Here is a 10,190-nt window from a genome sequence, read left to right as displayed (position 1 = left end):
CTATATAAATAAAATTAAATAGATTTGTTTCGTCTGCGGTGGAGACTGTGAAAAAGTTAGCGGTCTAAAGACGCTTCCTATTAGAACAGCTTTGCATTATTCACTGTCGAAAAACAAAATCCTTGTTTATCTTCAGACTACGCCTTAATGCAACTCCAGTTTGTCACCTTTCTAAAATAACTAGTCTTAGGTACCAGTTTCCCTCTAACTGGTTGCCCTTGCAAACGGATGTTTTAAGCAGCAGTTGAAAATAAAGACTTACTAACATGGTGACCTCATTCAATATTATGGCCATGCTGCTGTATTTTTATGGTAGGAATAAGGAAACTGATAGCAGGTTCCCTTTAATGAATGTAATTTTTTACCCAGGCTGTTGTGTTGGACCGCAAGATTTACAGCTACGTGTACCTATTAAAGTGGAAACTGAGTAAAATCTACACTCACAAATGGTCAAATTTAAGGTAGTAACATTTTGGTTGCATAACTAAAATAAATACAGGTACATACATTGCGTCTAGCTGTATAATTCAGAGGATAACAACTTTTTCCAGCATGTAGTGGTTGTGCAAGAGGAGCAGTTATGCTCCTCTTCACAAAGCTTCAGGCATGAGGTACCAGTACAATAAGCTCTGATAGTTACATACTAGTGAATACATTCTGCATAACTGTACGGGTATAAGTATTGTCAGGTAAGACTTAGCTGCTCGTAGATGGGGTAATGTGATGGAAAAGCACTGAGATAATACTTGTGAGGACGCTTTGTTGTACAACAGCATGTGATTTTGCAAAAGTTTCTTAACCTCCTAAGACCTGAACTCTTACACGGCATGCATTTCTAATTTCTCTTTGATATTTGGGCATATTGGGGCCCGATGAATGTGAGAACAAAGAATTACCGGATTCTTTTTTTTAACCTTATTTTTGTTTTTAAGAAAAATAAGAGCCACATAAGAGGATATTATTTTAAGATTTTGATAGAACAGTAGTAGTATAATGTCCTTGTAAGTGGATATCAGGCCCTTGCAGAGCAAAATTGAGTATTTTGGTCTAAATAACCCAAAATGTGATGTCCACATATGTGGACGCCAGGTCCTAGGAGGTTAAACAAGTTTGGCTGAAGTATCTGGGGCATTTAGACGTGCAGATACTATAAAAAGTGAGGTGGGGTAGATTAAAAAAGTGTAAGATGAGGTCTGGAGAAATTATAAAAAGCTGTATAAACCCTGTATGAAATTGTGAAAAATACACAAGCGTGGATGCTAAAGGGAGGGGTAGAGGAACGCTGAGTTATAGTCTGGAGGAGGGGAGCCTCCCTCGTCAGACTCCCAGTCACATGGCAGGATCGAGGGGTCATTTTCACGGAGGCCTGCAATGTCACTGCACAGGAAGGGCACCTGGGTGTCTCGACACTTGGTGAAGGTGAAGAACCTAAACAGACAGATTGAGATCAATTGCCTCGTTTAGCGTGCACTGACAGATGAATTGAACATCGAGTGGTCACAGATTATAGATCTTTACCTGCTGAGTTTCCTGTGCTTGCTGCTGTTGCTCTTCGTCATATTCTTCAGTTCCTCAGATGGGAGGACCATGCCACTGTCGGTCTGCTCATCCTGAAACCAAAAGTATCAGTGTTAATAGATATCCTTGATGTGATATGTTTTCAAATTAGCAGAAGTGGAGGTGTTTTCTTACATTAGGGGTGGTTTGGTCCTCGCAAGGCAAATGCTCAAAAGTCTGCAGTGTGGCCATGCCCCTCATGTAACTGCACAGATTGGGTTCAGATTGAAAAAGCAAGTTGGAAATAGAGGAAGTCACTTTCTGTCCATTTTTTTGGTTTTATTTCTCAAGACTTCTATATTAGAATTTATTATTCATGACCGTTCAAGTTGACACTTATGTGCTGCACTTGCTCATTCTCTTTGTTTTTCCTTTTTTTTTTCTTTTTTTTTACCTCAGGTTTGTGACTGCAAGCGGATTTTCTTTGAAGGCCTCACAGCGATCGCTTTCTCCAGTCATAAAAGATCCCAGAGGAATATAATCCTTCCCATCCTGTTAAAGAGAAAGTATGAATTGGGGGCATTTTTAAGGCCCTTTGTGTAGACAAATGTTGTTGTAATGATCTCTGACCTGTTGCACTCTCGCTTGTAGCAGCTCTCCCATTGTCTCCACCAAGTTAGTGAAGGTGGGTCGGTCGGCGGGGTTGCCCTCCCAACATGCTAGCATTGTGCTGTAACTGTACACAGAAGACACACAGGTACACAGCATTTGCAGAACTCTCTGCAGTAATGTGAAAAACTAAATATAAGCACCTTTAACACCTTTGCAAAACCACTTTTGGCAGCAATAAAGTTTAAGTAATCGTTTTCGGTATGTCAATGACATCCCGAGATCCTGTGGCTGCAAAACAAGCCCAAATCATCACCTTTTCTCCACCACCGTGCAGCTGGTATGAGGTGTTTGTGCTGATATGCTATATTTGGCTTTCACCAAACAAGGTGCTCTGCCAAAGGTCTCCACTTTGCACAATGAATCAAATTTTTTATCTTGATCATGATTTTCTTTTTGCCCTACGCAATTAAATTGAGCACGACTGGGTGATATTTTAATTGCATACAAAAGCAGATCAAGCACTTTCTAAATCAGCACCTGACCACACGCTGCATATACTGATCACAGCTTCTCCCTGCACACAGTGCAGCTTAAAGTTTCCTGAACTGGTCTGGACAAGCAACAAAATCTATGACAAGATTTATAAATCAGTCACATTAAAAGACTTATTTATGACAAAATTCAAATGGGAAGTGCTCGTCCCTCAAATTCGATCATCATCATCAACACACACCTGAATTCCCCAGAAGAGCAAACTGCCCAAACTTCTACTTTCATAGAAGCAGCTCATTGTTGAAAACAAGTTAATCACGTGCATCTGATTATTAGCACCAGGCTGCTCCTTACCCTCTTAAAGCCTATGGAAAAAGTAAGGATGTGTCTGATTGCACACAAACAGACATGATAGCAGACATAATAAACTGGAAAGTGCGACACACAGATAGCAACAGAGAAAAAAAGTGTCTACTCTAAACACACTTAAAGATTAGCAGTATGATAACAGAATGGCTGTTTTGGGAGTCCAAAACAAACATCTTTCTGTGAAACTAAGAGCTGTGGTTAAGGTTGAAGTCAGTGGTTGGACCTATTTTGGGTTCAAACATCCGCTCAGATCTCTGGTGAACAGAAGGTGGCAAAACCTGCTCCTAACCAGCTCGATCAAAGTTGATCAAGTTGAACAAAAGAGAGCAAATATCAATCAGCTTATCTGAACTTGAATAACCTTAAATGAACCTTAACCTTAAATTGTAAGTTAAAGGTCAATTAAGGATATATAGTTTTTGATTGTTTAAACTTCCAAAAAAACCGTTTAACTCTCTTTCATACACACACACGGTCAAAACAGTGTCCAAAGTTTTAAATAATGAGGTCAGCATATGTGAAGATGATCCCTGTTTGCCCACAGCTCAGGCTTCAGACAGCACTGAATGCTTTGATTTTGTCGTAGTCTAGCATGAGCTCTGTGCGATATCAAAGAGAGCAGATATGCATAATGTGGCTATCCGAGGCGCACGGCTCTGGCTGTAAAGACACCAACTCCGCCCACATGCTGTTCAAACCTTTTGTTTGTGACGAGCACACAATTAGAAGAAAGCCTGCTTAATAAGAAGGCCTTAACGGAGGCTCATAGAGAGAGGAGCTAAGCAGCTTCTGTTAGACAGTGGACGAGCTACATAAGAGCTGCACAAGTTGCTAAAGTTTAGCCAAGAATAAAAATAACAGAGCTGGAAATGAGCATTGGTCACCTACCTTACAGTGTTTTTTCAAAAGAGGATAACTTTATCAACCATTTCAGATCTTTTAAACCTTCCCATCCATCACCCATTGATCGATCAATAGGTCTGGATGGGTCCCTGGACCGAAGGTCAATCAGTAAATAGATAGTGGAGTATATTTCCTCCCCATAAGCAGCTGTTAATAGAAAGTGATTGAAGAGACTGGCTATTTATGATGCGCTGACAACTAAAGATTAGCAACACATTTTGTTCTTGGAGTTCTACATGCAGGGATTTTCTTACTGTACAAAATAATAAGGTATACATTTCTGCACAACCCAAACCACCAGCTCTCCAAATCGCTGTGCAGCTGTGCAATTTTTGAGAAATAAATATCAGCTCACATCTCAGGCGTGCTGTATTCTGGCACCCGCATCCTTGTTCCCCCTTTCAGCCTGTGGCAGAACTCTTCATCTATGTGAAGTCCAGGGTACGGGGACGCTCCTATTAAGTGCACACATTTTGGTTCATGAGGCTCATATGCTTGTGCAGACATTATGTAAGGATTGTCCATCCCGTGCCCATGTTCAGAAAAAGCACAGGTCTCTTACCCAAAGAGAAGATCTCCCACAGCAGTATGCCGTAGGACCACACGTCACTCTGGGTGGTGAACACCTTGTCAAAGATGGACTCGGGAGACATCCACTTGAGAGGGAGTCGGGCCTGGCAGATGGTGAAGACACAGGATTACCAAACCTGGCTTATGTGAGAAAACTTTGAAGGATGGCTGATTCCAAAGAATCGCAATAAATCTTTTTAGGGAAAACAAGTTCATGATTTTTTGCTTCATACCTTTGAACCACTCAACATAATGAGTTTATTTATTTATAAAAGCCTTGGTGATAGACTGCCATGACAAAACTACTTCCCCATTTTGGACTGAAAACCACACTATATGAACAACACTTTGCAAGATGTGTCACTTTGTGTAAAAAAATAAATAAATAAGAGTAGTGTGTCATCTTTTTCAAACTAGGTTCCTCAGAAATACTCACATCTCCTTTGCGGACGTAGTCGGGGTCTTTGTAGATGTCCCTGGCCAGGCCGAAGTCACATATCTTCACCACTTTATTGTCTGACAGTAAAACGTTCCTCGCGGCCAGGTCTCTGTGAATACACTGATGCAGGTGCACACAGAACACAGATGAGGACATAAAACCAGTATACGTGTATGTGTATGCCCACAGGTGGAATAGCAAAGAGTCAGACCTTGCGAGAGGCCAGAAACTCCATTCCTCGTGCCACCTGAAAGCTGAAAGAAATGAGATCCTCCAAGTAAAGAGGGGAATTGGGAGCAGTTTGTGGATCTAGAAGCAGAAGAAACAGAGAGGTGTCAAAAGCAGTTTGATTAATGACGAGAATAAAATGTTCACCAGGCTCAGGTCTTACAGAGGCCCTGCTCATCTCTCTCATCAAAGTCTGTGTGAAAGCTGCTCTGGTCGTCGGACACGCTGCTGTCCCAACACTGCCCTCCACCTTTTACTCCAGCCAGCTGAGTGAATCAAATAAAATACTGCATGATGAAGTAAAATTTAACATCTTTAAGATCGTCCAAGTTGCTGGTGAACCACATAGTGGTAGGTTTAGGGTTAGACTGCAGTTTAACTGTATATCAAACATGCCTTACAAATCAAGTGTCTTGCAGGTATTTTGGTCTTACAGCTCCTCTGCTATAAGATTACACTTCAGGTATGTTAGATTGGATTGAAGACTGAGGCAGACTAGTCCTCTGAGATCTTCTAAATTGTAGTTTTTAAATTATTTGTTAGTGGAAAATGAATGAAAACCTATTTTGCTTTTGGGAACTGAAGAAACTTTTGAGCTATTTGTGAACTTTGAAATTAGAGAACATTGTCTCGCTTAAGAACTGATAAACATCTTTGAACTTAAAACCGATTGCAGAAGTGAGTTTTTTAAGTGTACGGTTTTGTAACCGTGTACAGCACAAGGGAGTTAGTATTGTTCTGTCAACCACAAGTAACTCAAAGGTCTGTTTTATTTTAAAAAATAAGTTCAGCAGCTGAACTCACCCGGTCTTGTACAAACACGTCTCTCTTGTTCTTTAAGAAGGTTGAAAGATTTCCAAAACGACAGTACTCGACAATGACCATGAGCGGTCCTGTACACACAGGACAGACACACAGTAAGTAAGTGCAAGGCAAGGTTATCACAGCTAACTAAACCTGAACTAAAACTTAAAGTAGATGTGAAAAAAATACAGTTTAGTTAAGAAGAAATAAAAACAAAAACTGGACTTTTGAACAAAAATAATTTAACTGAAATTATTTTGTGAACTTGTAAACTTACAAATTAAATGCAAATATAGAGGAAATATCCTTAACTTTAGTATTAGTTAGTGTGATAAAAATTATGGTAAATTATGTTCTTAAAAATTTGGTAAAACTGTGCCTGATGAGGCTTTGATGGATGTGCTTATTGAGTTTGTTTTTACAGATTTTCCTAAATATGACATATGTCCTCTATTCAATAATAATTAAAAATAAAAATAGAAGATCAAAGCTAATGGAAGAATAGTGAAATTAATAAGACCTAACCCAAAACAAATGGGTTTCAAAGAGTTAAAACTAAACTGAAGTGACAAAAAACTGTCTTGAAACTGACTGAAACTAAACTGAATTAAATTAATAAATGAATTAATAATTAAAATAATGATAAAACACAATAAATACAACAAACTGTAATAACTCTGTTGTAAGGCCACAGATGCGCAGGTTCAATTAAATTAACAGGAACACAGTGACTCCACACATATGTGACAAATGCATGGAAACCCCTCCACACACACACACACACACACACACACACACACACACACACACACACACACACACACCTCCTGGTTTGGTGCAAGCTCCCAGAAGGTTCACGACATTCAGATGGTTTCCAATGTGGTTGAGGATCTTCAGTTCAGTCATCAATGCCTTGTGTTCGCTGGCTGTAGCGCCCTCTGGTGGATAGAAGGAAGAATAGTAAAGTGAGTTTTAGAAAAGGGTTTTAAATTGTAGTTAAATGTAACCGAATATCATGGACCTAACCTTTGAGCATCTTCACAGCCACAGTCTTGCAGCTGGTGCCGTTGTCTATACCAAATGCAGATGCCTGCATGACTTTACCAAAGGCCCCACGGCCTAGAAGCTTTCCTGAGAGAAAAAAGACAGCGTGAGAATGTGAATGAAACGGATACGGGAGGTGTGTTTTGTGTCTTTTTAGAACAACTCAGTTAATTATGATTATCATCCAATCCAGATGTGAGGAGCTGATAACAGAAGATTTTAGACCGTACCAGCTGCCCATCTGTCCAAATCCCGCCCTGATGACCGTAAGAGCTGATTAGTTTCGGTAAACACTGTTTACATGTCTCATGCTGGGGTTAATTAGCTGAGCACAGACAACACAGACTAAAAGTCTGATTAATGGAATGAGAGTCACTCCCAATAATAAGCTGATAAGGTCTATGAGAAAATCCTTGTGTTGTTACGTGGGCTTAAATACCTCCTTTCGCTCCCACTGCATTCACAACATCAGTCTGATCTCAGCCCACACAAGAGTATCAGCTAAAAACAAATTTTCTTTAATAGATTGAACCAGCATACCTAATTTCAGGCGCTCCCGGGGGAACTCCCATTGGTTGGGGTCATAATGCAACCTCTCGCACTGCTCATCTATCGGCCCCTCTCCTGTGTCCAGTACGATTGACAAGTATTCGGTTTTGGTGTATGAGCTGTTGGGCTTTGGAAGACAGTCGGTATCAGTTAAAAGAAAAAAAGAAAAGAGAAAATACTTACTACCGTTTTTCATCCAGAACCTGACAGATCAGCTTTAGAGGGACTCTGAGACATTGAAAAGCAAGCGGACATAAATAACTATAAAGTCAGATTTTTAGTTACTGTGAACCTGAGAGCATCTTTAAAAGGTTTGTCTATGCATAAAGGAGACATTAAAATCATAGATTTGTCATCAAATCATGTCGTCAAAAGCTATTATTTAATGAGCTAGTTTCATTTATCATATTCTATTATAATATACGCTATTATATATTTTATATGTATCATATTATGACTATTATTACTGTATATAAATGTACCAGCATAGAGCATAGTTTGCACCCTAGCAACCGTTTTCTCTAACAACGGCACGTTGAAAAGGAAAAAAAAAAAGTAAATTGTGCATTCAAATGCACAATTAATTTGTTTTTGTGCCTATCGATGTCAACGCATTAATTAGTATATTCTGTTGTAGACTAAGCCGTCAAGCGGTTTCCGTAGTGTAGTGGTTATCACGTTCGCCTCACACGCGAAAGGTCCCCGGTTCGAAACCGGGCGGAAACAGACCTTTACTTTAATCTCTCTAAAATAAATAACTGAATATCCCGGAGGAGCCCACCCGAGGGATTAATAAAGTATCATCTAATCATCCAGTTCAATCTAAGCCACTAGTTCTTTAAACATATACAAACACCTTGCATCAGTCTAGGAAAATAGAATTATTATGGAAATTGTTATTTACCAGCATAAAAATATTCACTGAGAAAAACATGTGAAAGAGGAGAGGGAGGTTAAAGGAAGAGCTGAGGTGCTGGTGAAAAATCGCCCTCAATCCCAACACAGTTAACTTTGGTTCTGTGAATTCAGGATGATTGCCAAATCATGATGGGCATTTGTCATGGTCATCCTCCATCAGTTATTCTTTCAGAGACATAGAAAACATAACTGACTGCAGGATGGAGTACCTGCGCCAACTTGGAGGGGTAAGGGGATCTTAAGAGTAAAAGTGGAGCCTCTTCCTGCCCATCTAAAGCTACCACCAAAGCTACCAAACATCAGCCAGAGTAGCATTACACAAGTCCAATAAGTGGGATAATGGTAGGGCAGAAGTGCTACAGTGTGGGAAACACTTAGACAAATAAAATAAAAGTGACAGTACGCAAACTGCTGTGAGGCAATCAAATTGGCAGGAGAGTGAGAAACACTCAGCCACATGACAAACAGATGAAAATAGCATATACAACACTGTAGGATCACAACACAAGGCTGCTGCGCAGCAAAAAGGCTCAGCTCTATTATTCACAATCAGCACCTGTGATGTCGACATGGCTGTTGGATAATGGCTATTACTGTAGTGTTGCCTCTGTACATAATTACAGTGGATGCGATAGAAGTGGAAGACGTTCAGTTTTAATTACAGGGATTTGCAAAAGTATTGGATTTACTGTTTATGAGTTATAGACATTTTTTATACAGATTGCCTCGTTTTTAGAGGCTCAGAAATAATTGGCAAGCAGTTTCATAAGCCAGTGAGGGCTTTCCCCCATTTCTTTTAATGACAAACTAAACAGATGAAAGATCTGGAGCTGGTCTGATTCCAAGAAACAGAGGTCAAATAAACCTATCAGCGAGAGAGGAAAAAAGAAGGAATGCAGTGGGCAGCTCTGCAACATCAAGGGGCCTCAAAAAGAGTCATGGAAAAACTAGTTTGGACAGATGAAACCAAGGTTACCAAAATGATGGGAGGAAAAAAAAAGATTGGAGAAAGAGAGAAACTGTGGATGGATTGTGAAGTGTACAGGATAATGATCTAAAGCATACTGTAAAAGCAATCTAGGACTTTTTCAAATATATGAAGTATAGAAAACATAAAAGTGATAGTACATATTTTTCTCATTATGCATAAAAAAAACAAACAAAAAACAAGCAAAATAATCCTCTCACCTGCTTCATTTTTCGTATGAAGAGCGTGATCAAAAACCAAAAGAGAGCAGCCACCACACAGGTACAGGTGAGAGTAGGGATTTCAAGAAATGAGCTTTCTGGAGCACCTGCACACATAAACACACCCAGTAGCTTAATGCTGCTTAAGTCTCAAGGTATTTATTCTTTACTCTACATAAAAATCCTGGACTGAGCAGCGGAGGGTAGAATATATTAATTGATAAAATTAATGTTTATTCCTTTTTGCAGTTCTGAGAATTACAATAGTTTATCAGACTGAGGTACTTGACGCTTTAATTATCCATCCGAATGGGGTCACTGTGATTTCAAGGTCACATAACGCACAGAGACCATCATGCTTGCCTCTCATTAAATGTGGGTTTATTACTATTTTCAAATCTTTTTAATGGGATGATGAAGAAATGCCCAGCTCACTACTATGTGGAGCCTCTTGGAGACGTAGGCCGGACCCTTCCGGAGGAAATAAAAATGGGAGACAGCTTCCTTCCTCACTGATCCGAACACAACAACACACACACACACACACACACACACACACACACACACACACACACAC

At 39.8% G+C, this 10,190-nt stretch overlaps 1 protein-coding gene and 1 non-coding gene across 2 annotated transcripts in view; one reads left to right on the top strand and one right to left on the bottom strand.

Moving 5' to 3' along the window:
* Positions 1 to 1,058: 1,058 nt before the first annotated feature.
* The window catches only part of flt1 (fms related receptor tyrosine kinase 1), a 38,567-nt gene continuing 29,435 nt past the window's right edge, over positions 1,059 to 10,190 (bottom strand). The window contains exons 16-30 of the mRNA XM_005722628.1: positions 9,614 to 9,720; positions 7,499 to 7,634; positions 6,941 to 7,045; positions 6,739 to 6,852; positions 5,915 to 6,003; positions 5,274 to 5,376; positions 5,094 to 5,191; positions 4,880 to 5,002; positions 4,436 to 4,547; positions 4,229 to 4,328; positions 2,128 to 2,233; positions 1,952 to 2,049; positions 1,693 to 1,762; positions 1,519 to 1,610; positions 1,059 to 1,428 (exon numbers count right to left, since the gene is read on the bottom strand). Of these exons, the coding sequence (XP_005722685.1) occupies positions 1,260 to 1,428; positions 1,519 to 1,610; positions 1,693 to 1,762; positions 1,952 to 2,049; positions 2,128 to 2,233; positions 4,229 to 4,328; positions 4,436 to 4,547; positions 4,880 to 5,002; positions 5,094 to 5,191; positions 5,274 to 5,376; positions 5,915 to 6,003; positions 6,739 to 6,852; positions 6,941 to 7,045; positions 7,499 to 7,634; positions 9,614 to 9,720 (1,622 nt within the window). The 3' untranslated portion in view covers positions 1,059 to 1,259. The remainder of the gene's footprint in view (positions 1,429 to 1,518; positions 1,611 to 1,692; positions 1,763 to 1,951; positions 2,050 to 2,127; positions 2,234 to 4,228; positions 4,329 to 4,435; positions 4,548 to 4,879; positions 5,003 to 5,093; positions 5,192 to 5,273; positions 5,377 to 5,914; positions 6,004 to 6,738; positions 6,853 to 6,940; positions 7,046 to 7,498; positions 7,635 to 9,613; positions 9,721 to 10,190) is intronic.
* Positions 8,161 to 8,233, top strand: trnav-cac (transfer RNA valine (anticodon CAC)). Its single transcript has one exon. It is a non-coding gene; the product is annotated as a tRNA-Val (tRNA).

This window comes from Pundamilia nyererei, unplaced genomic scaffold (assembly GCF_000239375.1).
Source record: "Pundamilia nyererei isolate P.nyererei 1_Seehausen unplaced genomic scaffold, PunNye1.0 scaffold00007, whole genome shotgun sequence".
NCBI classification, from domain to species: domain Eukaryota; kingdom Metazoa; phylum Chordata; class Actinopteri; order Cichliformes; family Cichlidae; genus Pundamilia; species Pundamilia nyererei.
This window is presented reverse-complemented; position numbering and strand designations above follow the sequence as displayed.